This window comes from Larimichthys crocea, chromosome XVIII, assembly GCF_000972845.2.
Source record: "Larimichthys crocea isolate SSNF chromosome XVIII, L_crocea_2.0, whole genome shotgun sequence".
Lineage (NCBI taxonomy): Eukaryota > Metazoa > Chordata > Actinopteri > Sciaenidae > Larimichthys > Larimichthys crocea.
The window spans coordinates 169153-188040 of NC_040028.1; the positions used below are offsets into that span (position 1 = coordinate 169153).

The window sequence follows — 18888 nt, forward strand, 5'->3', positions numbered from 1 at the left end:
TTGTCTATTGTCACACTGAAAAACAGAAGCCCTTTTTTATGTTGTTGGTAGTAACAGTTTGTTACTTTGTGTCAAAGACTAAGAGTTTCAACTTCAAGTATCTCTAAAATACTGTGCGTCAATATCATTAATGAAAATTAACTTTAGGTGAAACACGCCAGCAACACTATCAAGTAAAATCAAGTACTGACTTTTGATGTTTGAAATAAGCTGCACAAATCTCGACACAGCTTGGAATGCAACTTTTCCGCAGCGCTCCTCTTCTTTAACTCCCCACCCCTCCCTTCATTCACAACCCCACATCACACTATAGTGACCAATGCAGCAATCAACTGATTAACCCACTCCAGCCTGAAATATCACTGAAATTGATTTAGTGTTTGTTTTAGAGGGAGAGAGACAGTGGTGGTTAAGCAACAAGAACACTGAATGAGGAGAGGGAGCACCAGTGAATAAGACAAATAAAATATTATTTTCTAATTGTTTTCAGAGCAGTTATGTTAAGCACAAACACAAGTGTTGCACAATCCTGTGCTAATCTCAGCAACGCCTGATTTGGTCTAAATGGATTTAAGATATTAGAGAAATCACAGTATTGTGTCACTATCATCACCTGTTTGGACCATGGTATCCTGTAAGGTAGTGTTAGCTTTGCAGTTTTGTCCTTGCTAGCATGAGTTCAGAAAAAAACACATGCTAACGCTGCAGTCATAGTTTCAAGTTTAGTACCAAAAGACAAGTTATGAACATGTGCAGGCTGATGGGACACAGTGTTTAAAAGAAACAGTGTAATATTTGCAAGGGGTTGATGATATACCCGAGAGTTAAAGACTTGTCTGAAACCAAACACTGCACAGCAGATTATATTAAAAAAGTTATCACATCAACACATTTCATTCTCTGTCAGGAGATTCATGAGGTAAACAGAACAAGAGAATGATGCAGTTCTTGTTATTAAGTATCTAGCAGGTATGTAGCTAACTCAGACTTGAATGATAACATTGCATTGAGGCAAAGTTGTTCATATTCACATGCTAATAATGTTAAATAGATTAAGGTAATACTTTGATATAGTGCTGACATTATGGTCACACCTGTCTCATGTCTTTTATAAATTGTATAGATTCATGAAATCTTATTTAAATTCAGGATTTTCTTTTTTTAAAATCTCTTTACATTTATCTGAACTGAAAATAGGAATGTTTATGAATTAATATCGAATGATATTATGATGGAGCGTTCTTTTCAAACTAAAGGATGTATATTTATAAAATGACTGTTAAACTGTCAATTGGTTGCCTCTTCACGATGCTCCTACCCCCTGCCTGCAGTAGAAATAAGCCTCTGGGATTCATTGTGTTTTTATCTTTTGATGATTTGTGTTAGGATGGGTCACTTTTATATTATGTAGATTTGACAACTTAAGCAGACAAATGAATCTCACTGTGATTGATTACAAATCTTCAGCATGTTTCAAGTCTCTGCAGGATGATTTTAATGAATGCAAAGTCACTGCTCAAAAGTTGAGAATACATTTCACCTGAACTTGGCATGAATATGAAACAGAACAAAAACACTGGCATGGTCCTTTAAGTGTTATGTATTATCACCGGGGTTGCAGTAATGGAGGTTTATCTCAAGATAAGAAAGAACTGAAAACTGAAAAGCCAATGTTTAAATGGTTCCCCAATTTTCTGCAGAAATCCAGCTGGAACATTATGATGACTGCTGTTGTAAGTACTTTCTCCTGATGACCAACTACAATTCTTAGAACATCTACAGAACAGAATCCACTTCCTTCTACAGTGTTTGTTAAGACTGGGCTTCAAGAAACAGTACCCATCAATTTAAACATGAAAAATCAATAGAAGGATGTTTGCAGAGAGGGTTAGGGTTAAGACCCTGAGCTTTGTGGCTGTTCTGGGTTCTGAACATCAGATGAATGTTAGTAAACTGGGTCTCAAAGTGAGGCAAACTGTTGGAGCAGCAGGCTCTGGGAGAAGCCGGGCTGAGGGCTTGCACAGGCACTGCTGGCGACACTAGATCCGGGACTTGGCGAAACAGGCAGGCTGGAGGGCAAAGCGGCGTCCCTGTCGTCGGCATTGTCTTTTTGGGAGCGCTGCTGCTGTTGGCTGACCACCACCCTGCAGGACACAAAAGGAGAGGGCAGCAAAGACATACATTACACCCACAAGATGATCTCAAGAGGATATAATTAAGTTCTGTACTCTGTTTAATATTTTGTTCTCTGTATCAGTTAAGGATAGGAAAGCAGCATCAATGCGTTGTGTGTACCTGGATCTGGATGGGCTGACGAGGACTTGTCTGTGGTGTTCGAACCTTGAAGTGTAGGTACACTGGGACCACTACAGACAGCCACAGAGAAACAGACTGGTTCAAATCAAATCAAATCACTGATGTTCTGATTAAATGACATACACGTTTGTTGTTCTTTCAGACAAATTTATGTCGTCTTTCCACGGTTCCTCACCATGTGAGCAGGGTCGTCCGTTCCCAGATGGATTCCTTTCTCACAGAGACTCCTCAGCAGACGGATACCTGAATGCAAGACAGACAATTTACATACACGATTTATAAAATCTGGATTCAGTCTGCCGACAGTTTCATTGTTTCCTCTGCACTCATTCTCCGTTTGGACCCTGACATCGCCAAACTGCAGATGGTTTCTGAGTGAAGCTGCAAATCTATAATAAACCAACGCTTCTGAGAGTAACATTACTACTGTGAAAATGCTGTGTATTGATAAAACACTCATACCTCTTTGCCTGTTGTTCCAATATTTCCGCTCCCACTGGTCCAGCAGGATGTTGAGGTATCTCGGGGACTCAAAAAAACGGAGGTAGCGAGATGATAACGCCGAAGGGAAAATTCGCTCAAACTCTCCGAGGCGTTCCAGCTCGTCTTCGCTCGCTGCCAGCATGCGGACGTCATCTGGAGTTAAGACATCCAGCACTGTGGAGAAGAAGTCCTGACAAGAGACAAAGATACACTTTATGGTTTTGATTAATTAACAATAAAAATAGCACCAGCATCACAGCACCAGCGGAAGCTCATGAGAGTAGTTCAGTGTTTTTTTTCTCCCCTAGAATCCAGAACCTTAGTGTGTTTGTTTTCATTTACCTGGTCGGGGTAGCGCTGTGTGAGGTAGAAAGCCCGTTTCACCTTTTCATCAACAGACAGATCTGGCTTGGCCTTCTCCCTGGTCCCGCCACACAGACTATAAACATATGCAAAGACAGATGTTGACTCAACAATAACATCTTTTATGAGGCTTTTATCACGTTAAAAGTTGTTTTTTAAATTATGAGCAAATTTGACTAGTTTTGCCTCAGTCTCCGGAGGCCTTGGTGTATAGTACCACAAGTACCTCCTCCATACCTGGTGCTGGAGCTGGAGGGGCTGCTGCAGGGGGCGGTCGCATCTTCCTTCTGGGGAATACGGAAGCCAGCCAGGTTCAGGAGGTCTCTGATCATCTGTCCTTTGATGGAAGCATCCAGCGCTGTGTTGGAATGGAGGCTAGACCAGAAACACAAAAGTTACAAGATGTACACGGAGAACTTTTTTTCCGTATGTTTTTGTGTGTGTATGCGTTACCTTGGTGATATGTTGACCTCAAGGAGCCAGGGTTTCAGGTTCTCATCCAGCATGATGTCAAAGCCGAACAGCTCGTGGCAGCTATAAGGTGTCCGTACGTTCATCTTGAGCAGGCTGTTAACGTACGGTTCTGAGCTGTTGACCAACACCGCAGGGAGGTTAGATTCTTTCAGAATCAGTCATTCACCACTACAGCGTCAACATGTCACGAATGTTTCTGAGACTCTACCTACTCCTCTACAACCAGGGTAAAAGATTTCATTTCAGCTTTAATTTTTTCCCCATCAGTGACCACACTGACTGCACAGTCTTAGCCCGAAACCCCACCAGGCATGCCTGTGTCACATCGCGAGCGGGACTGTTGCAGAAGCGGAGCATTTAGCCCGCCAGACTTTGGGGTTTGAGACATTGACTAAGGTGGTGACCGCAGCGTCTGCGCCCGGTTGATTTTGAGGGTTATGTAACAGACTGTGAATCTAGAGAGTTTCAATTACGAGGAGGTTGCGCTGCTTCAAAACACACTTCTTGTTAAGACAGAAGCGCTCATTCTATCACCAACGACAAATCTGCAGTGATAGAAGATGCTCCTGTTTTTTTTTTCCTTTTATGTTGTTCATGGTTTCTTTATTTACAGTCAAGTAGCTACATTCAAGCAGCAGTATGTTAAATGACTGAACTTGGATATTTTTCAACCACAGTATGTTTTCAGGTCAAACAAAGTGCTTCATTAGCTTGTGATGCTAACACTTAAAAAAGTGTCAGCATCACAAAACTAAAAAAATAAATAAACAACAACAACAACAACAAAACTCTCTAAAGCCGCAGTTCTGCAGTCGAATGGAAAAACTTACGCAATGACGGTTTTGATCACAATGTCTTTAATCTTCTCCCAGATCTGAGTGGTGTTGACTCCCCGAGCACTGAGGTACTGCCACAAGGCCTTTAAAGCCCTGAAAACACACATAAACACACACACTTAGTTGGAGTTGGGGAACATGTGCCCAGACACTGTTTGTATGACAGTAGCAGATGTGTTGCACATTTGACAACCCGCATTGGAGGCAAAGTTATAGTTTACATAATGGTTTACTGAAATTATTTGGAAGATGTCAAATGCAGTAATTATTCATTCATTCATTCATTCATTCATTCATTCATTCTTCTCTTACTCCATGTTTTAAAGTTTTATTCTGTTCTTGTGTCAAACATTGGCTTGGCTACATTCAGTCAGGTCAAACCATTAACCCTCCCTTCCCACCTGTCACATATTACTTCCTTTCACGCCCTCATTTTTTTTCCTATTCCTTTCCTTCGGATCTCTGGGAGCCATGTCGGCACCCGTCACACCCGTGACCAGCTGGCCCTGAGGCACACCACCCTCTTGGCCTGCGAGAGACCCTCCATACCGGAGGCACTAAAGAGGAGACGACGAGGCTGCAGAGCAGGAGGTGAAACGGAGGATGGAGTAGAAGAAGTTTAAGCCCTACATCCCTGCAGTCATCACTTGAAACGTGAGATCGTTTGCAAATAAAGTGGAAAAACTGGAAGCGCTCGCCAGGACACAGAGGGAGTACAGAGAGTCCAGTATCGTGTTTCACAGAAACGTGGCTGCACAAGCAGACACCGGAGTCCAACATCACCATTCCTGGCTTCCAGACGGTTCAAGGCGACAGAGACACCACCACAACCAGCAAGAAGAAAGGAGGGGGGGCCTTGCCGTGCTCGTGAACAACAGGTGGTGTCACCCCGGGCACTTCTCTGTTAAAGTGGGTCTGCAGCCCGGACATCGAGCTTGTTGCTGTTGGACTTCGTCCATATTATTAGCTGAGGGAGTTTACCAGTGTCATCGCCATCAGGGTTTACATTCCTCCCTCTGGAAACGCAGAAGCAGTGTGTAATGCCATCCAAACACCCTGGGGCCTCTGACATCATCACAGGTGACTTCAACCATGTTTCTCTCTCATCCACACTCCCAACCTACTTCCAGTTTGTCAAATGTGCTACTTGCGAAAATAACACTTTGGACCAGCTGTACGCAAATATTAAGGATGCGTCGCTGCCCTGCCCTGCAGGTCAGGCCACAACCTGGCCCTGCTCTCACCATCATACAAGCCCGTGGTTCAGCAGCATTTTTGTTTTTATACCTGACTGCTATGACAACCTAATTTCCCATCCATCCATCCATCCATCTTCCTCCCTCATCCCCTGCTTTCACTTCAAATAAACCAACATTCCTTCCTCCATCATTCTTCGACTTGAGCATGAATCTTTTCTGTTACCATTTGTGTCCCTGGCACGCCTTATCATCGCTGTTTGTCTGGTACTCAGAGTTTTTCTTGTTGACGCTGTAGTTGGTCAGGTGCATAAACTTGTTGCTCAGAGTCTTCATGGAAGACGAATACCTACAGAGAAGAAACACAAATGCGGAATTTCCAACAAACAAAATCAGCTTTTTGCAAGTCTCTGACAACTTCTTCAAAATGTTTTGAGTTTTAGATCACACACTTTATCATCATTTACATCGTCTTATTCTACATGAACTAATCTACAGCATTTATAACTGTGGTGGATGATATGAAAACTGACTTGCAGCTGGCGAATCGAACAAGTCCGTCAGAGAAGATGTAGATTCTGAGCGGTTCGAAGGACGTCACATAGACGTAGATCCGCAGGTCAAACTTGTTGCCGCTGATGAGGTAGGGCTTGTGAAGGTACCTGCAAAACACAACCAGAATAAAAATGCTTTATCCTAAAGACTTATGGGTAATGTAGTGTCCAGTACTGGAAATTGGTCTCTGGGTAACTAACTTCTAAACCATTACCCTATTATATATTCTGGTCTACTTACTTCTGGACCAGGAGCGGTCTCCTGCGAGGCATCTGGCTCCATCTGTGGATGACCTGGATTCCTATCCCTCTGGCTGACGCAGGCTGGGACAGATGAGGACGAAGAGAGAATGTAAGAACATACAAAATAAGCAAATAAGTTTCTTTAATGTGCTTTCCAATAAGCATCCATATCTGGATGAATACTTTGGAATGTTAATCAATTGCCAAATAGCTTGTTTCCCCTTTTACGACAACTAAATAATCATCCTCATCATTAGACAGCACAACTAATTATCACAGCAACTGAAACCTAAATGACAAATTTAAAACATTAATAAAGAAAGAGGCATCCAGAAAAATCATAAATCTGCCTTTGTGTCAAGGTCATAATTCCTTACGGATGTTTACTTAAAGCCACAAAACTGACAAAATGATCATGTAGTGGCATGACGTACAGGTTTGACGATCCATTTCTGCCTGGAGCCACTGTCCTCCCAGGCCTTACGAAGCAGCTTGATGTCGTGAGGAAGGATGAAGGTCCGGGGGAAAAAGCTGAACTCTTGTTTGCCAAAGCGAACTTGCATCTTAGACAGGTTCCTCCACAGCCGGTCCTTCCGGCCAATCTGAAACGTCCCGGGGAAGTGGTTCAACTGGGACAAAAGAAAGACAAAAAAACAAAAGCACAGCCAAGTGTGAGTGGAATTCTGGACAGAAGGACATTTGATAATTTCACCTTTTGCTTAAAGTGAAGACTTCCTGGAACAAACGGAATATCTACAGTTGCTCACCTTCTGGTGCTCTCCGAGGGTCTTGAAACAAGTAGACCTCATGTGGTGTCCCCAACTGCCCATCCAGTCATGACTTTCTACATGAGCAACAGAAAACTAAAATTTTGATCCAAATAATTTTCACAGTTAATTTAAATTTCAGCTTGTGCAGCTTTTGATCTTACACACACTACAAATATTACCAGCTGAACGATTCTTTGTTTTCAAAATCACTTTTATACACTTTGACTAGAAATATGTCCGTTTATGATGTCAGTCACTATGTCACTAGACACCGAGTTGTACACAACTGATTCAGTGAATCACAACAGGGACAGTTTTATGTGTATTATAACTTACTCTTGGTGGCTTTGAAGTGTGATCTGGCGATGGTGTGTTTGACAACATTTGGCGTGACCGTGCTCATCTTCCATTTTAACAGTCGTCTTTGCTCTACAGGCAGCAGTTCCACTGCAGAGCACAGTACAAGAGTGTTTTACAGCCATGCCTTAAACTGCATACATGAAAAAAAAAAAATCACAGTAATATAAACATATACTGTACAGTCGTCCCTCGCTATACCGCGGTTCACTTTTCGCGGACTCGCTGTTTCGCGGATTTTTATCAGTGTAATTTTGCATGCTTTTTTTTACTGCGTACTGTACAGTATGAGCGCGCATTGTGTTCTGCGTCCTAAATTGGCTAAGGGAGAACCGCACTGCGTCCTGATTAAGGAAGTACTGTACATATGCGTGTAAAAAGGTGTAGAAAAGTGTGTGGTTAGGGGTTTTACGGCCTTAAAGCATGTATAATAATTGTAAAACTTACTTCGCGGATTTCGTTTATTGCGGGCTATTTTTAGAACGTATCCCCCGCGATAAACGAGGGACCACTGTACATTGATATAAGATGATGATGTTAGTTAATCTGCCTGGGCTTGCCATCGTCTAACATGCCTAACAGAACTGGCTGGTTAACTCTCTGGGCCTGGGTTAACTACTATTCGAGCCATTGTCCATTTCACACAACAGATGTGCGTGTCCTGACCTCTCTCATTGGCGGTGCTGAAGTAGAGCGTTGGAGGGATGTGGGGGAACAAACTGGGAACCAAAGCTGGTTTCTCCTCTCGATTATCTTCTGCCCCCAATGACATTGGCTCGTCGACACTGAGGGAAAGAGAGCAAAGACAAATATGTTAGTTGACATCCAAACACATCGCAGGAGTGCCATCTATACTTTGCCGTTGAAAATCAAAAATTTCTGGTGGAGGATGCGCTGCCATCGGCTACACTGATTAACCGGTTGACCTCTATTATTGAACAATCACGTATGAGCAGGCTTTGGTTGTCCGTGTGGAAACCAAAAGAGGCAGAGAGTGAAAACAATTTATCTGCATTCATATGCATGTATTGGTTTATAGAAATGAGTCTCTCTCATCATTCTTGTTTATCAAGTTGCTTATTTGACTACAGAAGAAGTCTCGGCTACAGCAGAGGCCGAACCGTCATCAGACAACAGCCAATAGATTATGAGATTGATGAGAAATGGTAAATCGTTGTAATCCCTGATGTAGTACACTTAACATCCATCTCACACACACACACACACACCAGTTATTAGTTGACACGTCCTACCACCTGAGCCACAAGATGAAGCACAAACTCTATACCGACTTTCAAATATCAAACCTGTGAACCATCAACTATCTACAATGATTGTTCCAGTTCTCTGCTGAGGGCTGTGTGATTCCTGGCGTGCCAGCACTGCGGCTCTTCTTACCTTGTTACTATTAAACAAGCAAATTGTGGTCACACAACAAAATTAAAGAGTAATGCAGCTAGAGTTACGTTCCCTGACTTCTAACTAACAGAAGCTGGCATCCAATCACCGCTCTGCTTTGTAACACAAGTCGACCGTGGGCCAGATGATGCCCTGTGTGCTCGTAACACGATGCTGTGTGTGAATTTGAAGTTAGAGACATCACACGAGAGTACAAATACATTTTGACACCGAGGGTCGGGATGCAATCTAGACGACTTCCTGATCTACCTAAAATTAAAGTTTCCACATTTTCAATTCAGAGTCAGGAACTTTGCCAGCGGAGATCCAACAATGGTTCAACATTAACCAGTTGTATCAGTGACATGTACTTTTACGCAGCCGTGAAAAGTTCTTCTCAAACGCTCTCTCGACTGATCTCATCAGGTGAACACAATATAGTAACAATTTACACTCACGTGACCGTCATATAGAAAGGAAAGATGAATAAGCAGGTGGATGAAGGCGTAGAAGAGGTTCCAAACCAAAATCTTTTCTCTTAAACAAAATCTCTCCACCAAAGACAGGTGGCATTACAGCTGGAGCAGGTCAACTTCTGAAGCTACAGCTGTCAGGGAAGGGTGGGGGTGTAAATGAACACATCAACAGATCAGCTGGTTGTGGGGGAAAAAAAAAAGAAGGTAACAATAGGTTGTTTTAGCAAAGAATCAGCTCCGAGTCTTTGGTAGGGAGTTCTACCGTTGAGGCCGTCACAGAAGAGAACAATATGACACACAACACAGCAGACCTTTCCACCACGCTCTGCTGCCTTCAGCCTCTTTTAACAATGTGGCGAGAGAATGAAAGAGAGAGAGAGAGAGAGAAAGAGTCCACAGGATCTGATGGATATACGTTTTATGTCATTTTAGGAGAGGCCGACTGGAAACCAGGCGTGGATGTTTGGCAGTCCAAGGAACAGACACTGGCTTTTTGAACTGGACTGTAAGTTCAGAAACTTTTATATACTACATAATGAATGTTTTTTTAAATTTTTTTTATTTCATGTGCCCACTGGTTAGTTATAAAACCATAGTGAAACCTCAGAGGGGTGTGAGTCTAAGTATGTAATAAGATTGATTTGTGGTGGAAGTGTGGATTTAGACATTTGTAGAATTAGAAAGTTATCTGCTCCGTGAGACAGAAAAAAAACAAAAGTTTCATTCAAGCTGTGATTGAGACGTCCCGTGTGAAACTCGAGAGGACAACATTGTGTCAGACTGTTTATCATGTTCTTATTATAGGTTATTTTATAGATATGATATGTGACATGTTGCCATGGTGCTGTGTGGCTGGCCTTTCTTCTGTACAGACTACTTCATGATACATCAGGTGACTCGTTCAAAAAAAAAGCCATGGCTCTCTTGTTTACCCTCTACAATAGTTGTTAGCACTGGGCAGCCCCAGCATGCTCTCTGTGGAAAGACGAGTGATCCCTGCTGAAGTGAGGAGAGGAAGACGGGGATGCAGAACTGGATCTAAGCACCGGCAGTGAAAAGGAGGGGACAAACCATGGGCACCGCCTGTTAAGATGGGGATCCTAAGATCTCTCCCCAATAAGACGGAGGAGCTAACGGCGCTAACCAGACTACAGAGGGAGTATTGAGTGCAGCATCGCAGAGACGTGGCTGAATGAACTCGCTTTCGGACTTGCTGGTAACTTTGGATCGTATCCGCTTGTGCGAGCGGACAGCTGAAGACAGACAGGAGAGCAGGGAGAAAGAGAGCAAAGGAAACATCCGTGGTCCACAGACCGGAGTCATAACCGGGTTGTTACAGGAAGGAGTCTGCTTTTCAGTCGCGTGGAGCCCACGAGTATTTTTCTGATCCACCTTGTATATTGTGAGTCGCTGTAACAAGTTTTTTTTCCCCTCGGTGTGGGATTAATAAACTCTATTTTATAGATTAGAAAGGACTGCATCATACTGAGGGGTGTTTCTAATATTTTATTTACACACATGAATACGACCTCAATAATAAACCCAAGTGGAATTATTACTTTTCTGATAGTGTTGATAAAAAAACTGAAACAATAAGCTTAATAAAGTAAGATTTATGGCAGAACAGTTCGTATTAGAGTGCATTAGATTGTAAGTGTATAGAGTTGAGTTGTGTACCCTAAAAGTCCTAATCAGTCATTATATTCAGTCAACGGTGCTTTTCCTTGCTTACGATAATGTACGCATTGTGGACGTCTGATAAGTTGGAATGACGAAGAACGCGACTAAACATAACATGAATAAAACAACCTCGTCTGTCACATCAGATTGCATGTTTAGATGTCAACATTAATAAGTGTGTGTGTGGTTATTGAGTCTTACCCAGAAAGGAGAGCGATGGATCCTGTGGATGAGGATGCACAGTCTGAATCATCTGAAGACAACAGAGGACAACTAAAGTCAGCCGTTTACATCAATAGAGCAGACTGCCAGCTGAAAAAAGGCAGAGTGTGTGTGTGTGTGTGTGTGTGTGTTTTAACATCTTACCATCATCACTACAGACATTTTCCAGCTCATCAGGCAGCTCCTCCTCAGCTCCATCCATCTGCATTACACACTCCGGGCTGGACACAATGAATATGAGGCCAAATGTTCAGAGTTAGATTCAGAAGGCTGACATAAAAAAACTGCACAGACGCATTTAGACACGGCTTACCCAGACAGCTGAGTCTCTCCAGACAGACACTCTTCTGTCATGGTTGAGGGAGGCGGTTCAGATGAAGATGACATGGGCGCAGGTTGTCCCTGCTGGGTTAGGTGGATCGTGGAGATCTGGGTGGTCACGGAGCCCACCAAAGATCCTGCAGGACAGGAGGCCAGATCTACGAGAGCAAAAGAAAAACATTCAAACATTCATAGAGTTTGTAATGGTTGTTATGACTGTGGTCATATTTTTGGAGTCTGCTGTGTGTTTGCTTTGGGTTTTTGTTTTGGCTTTGCTCCACCCTGAAGCTGATACCTTAGTTATAGTTGTTTGATCTCTGTGAGTTTTGTGAATAAATCATTTTCTTTTCATTCAAAATCTAAAACTTGGTGTACGTGGCTACTTGGGACTCAGGGGAAGATGGGGCCCTTTCTATTTCTGCCCTAGGCACCCCTAGACTTGGGCGTAACATGGTCCATTTATGGCTTCATGCTAGCTATTTACTAGCTGAAGTATTCTTCACTCAGAAACTCTTTTAAATCAAGCAATTAACAGCTACAGTACATCACCACTCATTGTGATTACCTGTGATGGCATCCAGCGGTGTGTGCAGCTTCTCCTGAGTGGCACTCACACTGGCACTGAGCACATTTGGCATGTGGTCATTTGGAAAGGGACTGGCTGATGCAGGGCTGCTTTTTTTGCATGTGGACGAGGTGCTGCCCAAAGCACACTGACTTTCCGGAGCCAGCTCTTTCAGGCCTGGTGACGCTGTTGTTTGGGGCTTGCCAGTTATAGTTTCTACCGCCACTGCTGCTGGAGGACCACCTCTTATGAGCAACTGATTGTTTGAAGCAGTTATTGTTGTGCGGCTGCATTTTGTTGCCGGCGTCGCTGAATGGCTGCTCCTCGTAGCGGTTGCTGTGCTTCTTGTTTCTACTTTTGTGCTGTCCAGGCCGGAGGCTTCTTTCCCCGAAGCTACCCCTTGATGTTCACAAACAGTAAGGCGTAGAGGAGGCACTGATGGCGAGGAGGAACGGTCTGCAGCTTCAAGCTAAGAAGACAAAACAAGGAAAGGTCAGCAGTGGAGGAGGAGGCAGTAAGTGGACTAAAGTTTATGGGTAAGCTTAAATATGATTTACCGACTGAATCTTTGTGGTATCAACACTCACCATCAACTTGTCGGTTTGCTGCAGAGAGCGCTGTCCTCTGATGATTAGGTCTTGATGACAAAGCGGCTCTGGTCCCATCAGTGCATCGCCTGTGGCAGCCTGATGTCTGCTCATTGCTAAACCACTGGTACCGTTCAGCCGGACATTAAACCCATTATGGTGTACCTTCTTGGGGATGGAGGAAGGGGCACTGGTCTTGGTGAGGATGCTACCCGCCTCCTTCAGTCCTGTCGCCAGTATCTGGTTTGAGCTTTGAATGCCGTTAAGATGTTGCGGATGGTTTGGTGACCCATTTGGCACAGCGGTGAATTGGCTCTGTGTGTTGGTATTATTTCCATCCCCGCTCTCCCACGTGGAGAGCATGGGTGGGGCCGCTGTTGTCTGCTTCAATGGGAAACCAGATGAGGCAACATTAGAGGAGAGTGGTTTGGCTTGATCCTTCCTCCTGGGTACCTCTAGGGAAGTCTGACTTAAAGGCACTTTAGTGGCCGCACCGGCCTGTGTACTGACAGAGCTTGCAGCATTGGGACTTTCTGCATTGGAGCAAGTCTGAAGATTCTCCCCACCCCATGGGGAGGACTGGTTGGTGGGCATGGCACAGCCGAAAGATGATGTGGGTACTTCTGAGGAGCTTATGGGCAAAGTCTTGGGTGGATAGGAATTAACAGTCAAGGTGATACTCAAGCCTGAGGTGGAGGAACGTTCCTGTCCGATCTCCTCGTTCCCCTCTCAGTGAGCAGTTCTCCTGTAGGAATGACTTCTGAGATGTCAGCTCCAGCTGAACGGAGCTGGAAAATTCCTCTTGGTCGCTGTAGGTTGACTGCGAGTTCTTGAGGAATCCTGACCAACAGCAAACATAACTGCTGCCACAGACGCAGAGACAATACTGCAACACCTGGACTGAGCACCTGTGCTGCGAGTCAGCAGGACGCTGTTAGCTCCAGGTGATGATGCAGGGTTGTAGGCTCAGGAAGGCAGGCACGAAAGGTTTTTGTTTCCTGAGGCAGAGAGCTTCCCGCGGAGACCAGTAGCCCCAAGAACATTAGCTGATGGAGATAAGAGCCGGACACAGTTTCTCCTCTTTCTTTAATCTGGGGATTAAAATCTAAGCCTCAGCCTGTCTCAGATCACGTACTTGGCTCACACTACAGGTATCAGGTCTTTGATGAGAAAGTGGTGTCCTTAGGTCTTTCTTATCTTCCTCGGGTGATTGACAGGATGCATAAACCAACAGCTTTCATCAATGAAGCTAGACAAGAGGGAAGAAGAGAATCAGAGTTGGACCGAGAGAATACGATCATCTGACAATCAAAGTCCTGACGTATTCATTCTTGATCTGGCATCCCTTTAGCTAATTCAAAAAGCACAAATTTCCACAGATCTCGAGAAAAGGAGCGTCATCTCGGGAAAACAAAGTTTCGTTATCTTAAGAGTGTGAGAAAATTATCCCGTTAAAGCAAAGTTTTGTATCTCAGTCTCGAGAAAATGATCCTGTTACCTCAGAAGAACTGTTTTGTTATCTCGAGATCTCAAGAAATGACCCCGTCATCTCGGGAAAACAAAGTTTTGTTATCTGAAGATCTCAAGAAATGACCACCTTATTTCGGGAAAAAAATAATTTTTCATTATCTCAATTATCCCGTCATTTCGGGATAACATTTGTTACTTCAAGATAATAAATAACTCAATCTTGAGAAAACAAATGAAACTAACCTATCATGATGAACGTAGGGGAAAAAAAAGTAGTTAGCCTACTGTTAAGACAACATCATTTTATTTATTTACTTATATTTAAACTGCAAGGCATTATCTCGAGTTAACTTTCGGTAAATTCTGGTCAAGTGAATTAAAATAGACATTAGAGCAGGGGGTCTTCAACCAAGGGTCCGTGACTCCTAAGGGGTCCACAGAGGTGTCAGCCAATTTTTGTCATAATAATTGACAATTACCAAAATAATTTGTGAGAATTAAAATAACAAATGATAATGAGTAAACTGCATGCATTAATATTCAATAAAAAGTTAATTTTGACAAAAAAAAGTGTTACTATTTCTATATTATTTAGAAATGATTCCATTATGCCTGAATGTTTCATCAATCATAAACACATACAGGCTGATAACCCAGCATGTAGGCAGGTTAATGAGGTGAATGGGAGGTCAGTGTCAGGAAGTTTGGGACCTTCACTGCTGCGATGACTCAAAGTTACACTGACTCATGTCTGTGAGACACATGCTAACACGGATTACTAAAGCGAGTTTATCAAGCGAACATTTAAATCTGTCATTTTCCTGAACATGTGTCCTTTGAACTGACTTCGCGCCGCGTGTCGGGACCAGTGTCAGATTCACGTGTGTGCTCGCCGCTCCGCGCTTAGCTCCGCGTTAGCTCACTAAACATGTGAGCCGCAGTCGTAAAAACACAAACAGGCCACACTTACCTGAAGACTAACGCTTTCCTGAAAACTAATAAGACGAGCCTGGCCGCTGACTAGTCACCACTTACCTCACACTGAAGCCTGTGCGCGTTTCTGTCTGCGCGGTCCAGACAGCGTTAGCTTAGCAACAGCCCGCACAACATCAACTGTCGCCGCGTTTCAAACACCCGCCGCGTGTCAACAATGAAAACACGGCCTCGCTGTCACCTGAGAAACACGTGCTCATACCTGCTTCGTCCCCCGCGGTGTCACTAACATGTTGAGCCAAAGGTCCGAAGAGAGAGGAGGCTAGAGTTGCTCCACTCGCTCACATTGCAGTAGCCAGCTGAGAGGTCCGAGTGAAGCATCATGGCCGGAGATCGTCTATTTGAACCGGAGCCGCTCACTGCTGGATCTGAGTCAGAGCTCCCTCTGCTGGTCAGCAGCGGCAACATGCAGCGACTCTCCTTGTGATTCTAGTAGTTCATATGTATTTATTATTGATTAATAAAAGGTGATTAAATTATATATTTGTGTCTTAAATGTGGTCATTTTTCTTACTCTTTGTACTGATGCTCTTTATTGTTGTGTTCATCATCTGCTGCTTTCTCTGTCAAGCTTGTATAATGTTAAATAAAAAATATGAATGTAAAAAATACTTTCAGTTATGTTACCTTCTTCCACGGTGTGGCGTTGTGCACATTGTATCATTACAAAACTGTAATTTTGGGGCCGTATCAAATCAAACTTTTTAATGTTTTAAATCAATCATCATTTGTGTGTTCCAAAATATTATCGGATGTAATGCCATGAAATCTAATAAAGAGCACGCTGATTGCAAAGTTATGATATAGTGATAATGTGTAGGAAACGCCATCTGTAAGTAATGTTTTATATTGTGTATTATGACATCATCAGTATCGATATATTTTTTCAGTAAATAACATTTTAAAGAGTCAAATTAAGTTGAATAAAAAGTGAATAATTCTGCTACCAGCTGTTTTAAAAAAAAGTTTTTAATCTCCTTGAATGGGAAGAGTGAGAAGCATCAGTGAGAGTGATAATCTATTCATATATATTTATATATATTATATTTCATACTGAAACAATATATCTTAGCTTAATTATCCCACACTGTATAATCACACAAATAATTACCGGTACGTTTAAACTGCAATTGCTTCTGTGTATTTGTTGTAACAACTGCATATTTATAGCTGCACTATTATTTATATATCCATGTTCATATGTACATATTCTGCACTTTACTGAAGTCATCATGTGGTTTTCATTGACTCTGCAAAGGCCTTCAATGTGTCTTATAAAGAGTCGATGAGCTGATAGAGGTATTCGTGGAGGAGTCCTACAACCAAGACAGATAAGACTGGAAGGCCGGGTTGTGTGTGTGTCAGAGACCCATCACCCTTGTATCACAGGCAGCAGTGGGTGAACATACAGTCAGAGCTAGCTTTAGAAGTGAGGTGTAGTTGGACTGGACAGGACTTTTAGAAAGAAACAATGTTTTAGACTTCTCAACAGGATTAATTTCAAAGATATAAAGATTTCAGTCGAAATGTTTAGTTTATGTTGAGAAGATGAATGTTTGGTGCATGAAGTGTAATAACATATGTGCTGTTGGACATTTTTCAAGTCATCCTTTTGATTTCTGCTGATCGTGTTTGTAGGTATTTCTGTTATGAGTTGTAGAGGATTCTCGCAAAATATATTGCATGAGCCATCCACCCATACATTAACCCAACAAGTCTTCACCATGAGCACAATGAGCTGGTTGCACAGCAGAAGTTTCGACTTGTCAAAGCAGGACAAACACAGGTGGACTTAATAACAACATTGATGTCTCAGTTTCATTGATTGTCCCAGTAACAGTGACAGTGAACCAGCATGAACAATAGCAGGACCTCCCCTGTGTCAAATGCAGCTATCATTATTCTGTTGCCAGTACTACCAGTACTATATAGCTTGTACACACAGACACACAGTTATTATAGATGAATCAAAATGTACTTTACTTAGCACAAACAATGATATGACACTGCTTGGACTGTTATGGCACACTATGAGCTCTTACTGCAGTTGATTGTTGAGGTGTGTGTACACAGCCAGCCCTCTTAATCAGTTTATTAAGTGCACACCTAAGTATTTATAGTCCTCCACCACCTTCACCTCCACACCCTGGATGGAAACTGTGCTCAGGTCAGTCTTGGTTCTCCTAAAGTCCACGACCATCTCTTTTGTTTTGGCCACATTCAAGATACGGTGGTTGACCCCACACCATGCCACACCACACACCATGGGGCGGTAGGCAACAGCGGGTCTAGTGAGATGGTTACCTGAGGTCCAAGATGTACCAAAACCAGACTTTTACAATGTAGGACATCAAGGCAACAGGTCTATAGTCATTGAGCACAGAAGGATGAGACTTCTTGGGTACACTGGGCAGGATTTCCATCCATTAAAATTATGTAGCCCCAACTTGAACTAAATTGTAGTTCCTAAATAAGTACATTAACTGGCCTAAACTGACTTACATTTGTACAACTCAAACTCATATAGTTGGTCTAAAATAAAATTATTTCATTACTTCATTTGACCCCCATTTCAGACACACATAACACAAAATTAGGTTCATGTGTTTTTATTTAAAATAAATAAAACAGCCCAAACAGCATGATGAACCCCATGATGACACTGCCAACATTGTTGAGGACTTTAATGCCCTCAATCACAACTCCCACGTCCTCTGGCTCCTCATGCCCATCTCTCCCCATGACTGTGGTGGTGATGTCCCTCTCTGCATCCTCAGCTGCAGAGGACTGAACAACAACACAGAAAAAAATCTAAGTAAAACACTAAAGAACAAACATCAGAAAAATCATATACAAAATGCACAGTTACTACATATAGCAGTTTAGAGCAGGTGCTAATTTGGCTGTAGCCTTCGATATTTGACCTAAGATATCTGGCCATGGTTAGTGATGGTGGTGTGCTTTCACAGAATCTTCTGATGCACACATCAGTGTTGTTTCCTGAAGTCATTGGCTGTTTCATAGTATTTCTCATAAATGAAGTTATAGTTAAAGTTATAATGTAACTAACCCTTGCGATCAGAGCCTAACCTGCTGCATCATTTTGAAAAATGCTTAAAAAGTGGGCAGACACTGACTGAACTGAGGAGAAAGGAGGAGCTGAGACAGGGTGGAGCGTAGATGTGTGACAAATACCTGATATGACAAAGAGAAATGGACAGCGACAGGGACTCTCAGGTCACCTATTCCACAGACTGCTCCTCAGAGGTGAATCTGAGGCACACAACATGGATGACAGTGGACTGAGCCCGATCAGCTTCAGCTCCATCAGTGCCTGAAACTGGAGCTGTCATAGCCAAAGCTATAGCAGTACAAGAGAGCTGAGTAGCAACATAATGTTAGCAGTTTTATGGATTTAACATTTCAGTTTTAAAGCTATGCAATTGCAGTGATCGTTTCTGAATCTACCACAGAAAATATTCAGCAAAACTCAGGAGTGAGAAACCAAATCCATCCCCACCAAGGAAGGATGTGCCTGTGTGTATCTTTGCATGATAATTTACAGTGTATGCAGTGACTACCAC

General features: G+C 42.9%; 1 protein-coding gene across 2 annotated transcripts; it reads right to left on the reverse strand.

The window, feature by feature from the left end:
* Positions 1 to 191: 191 nt before the first annotated feature.
* On the reverse strand, positions 192 to 15654 carry ttll4 (tubulin tyrosine ligase-like family, member 4). Of its 2 annotated transcripts, none has more exons than XM_019257560.2 (21): positions 15507 to 15654; positions 12842 to 14090; positions 12255 to 12723; positions 11682 to 11847; positions 11513 to 11589; positions 11348 to 11399; positions 8259 to 8377; positions 7572 to 7682; positions 7233 to 7309; positions 6900 to 7094; positions 6464 to 6546; positions 6202 to 6330; positions 5895 to 6017; positions 4467 to 4565; positions 3616 to 3750; positions 3400 to 3537; positions 3142 to 3238; positions 2779 to 2989; positions 2492 to 2559; positions 2296 to 2366; positions 192 to 2144 (listed from the first exon to the last, which is right to left on the reverse strand). In XM_019257560.2, exons 2-21 carry the CDS (start codon positions 13433 to 13435, stop codon positions 1961 to 1963), a joined length of 3198 nt encoding a protein of 1065 aa, XP_019113105.2. In that variant the 5' UTR covers positions 13436 to 14090; positions 15507 to 15654; the 3' UTR covers positions 192 to 1960. The 2 variants fall into 2 exon arrangements, with proteins under 2 accessions (XP_019113105.2, XP_019113106.2); XM_019257561.2 differs by lacking the exon at positions 15507 to 15654 and adding an exon at positions 15347 to 15486.
* Between the last annotated feature and the right edge of the window lie 3234 nt (positions 15655 to 18888).

Bases quoted from the DNA above. Each gene is read 5' to 3' on its own strand.
- ttll4 (XM_019257560.2), bottom strand. From the start codon at position 13,435: ATGCCCACCAACCAGTCCTCCCCATGGGGTGGGGAGAATCTTCAGACT. The intron at 7,683-8,258 runs GTCAGGACACGC...TGTGCTCTGCAG, and splicing joins CAGCACCGCCAATGAGAGAG to TGGAACTGCTGCCTGTAGAG. The intron at 4,566-5,894 runs GTAACAGAAAAG...GTGTGTTTTCAG, and splicing joins GCGTGCCAGGGACACAAATG to GGCTTTAAAGGCCTTGTGGC.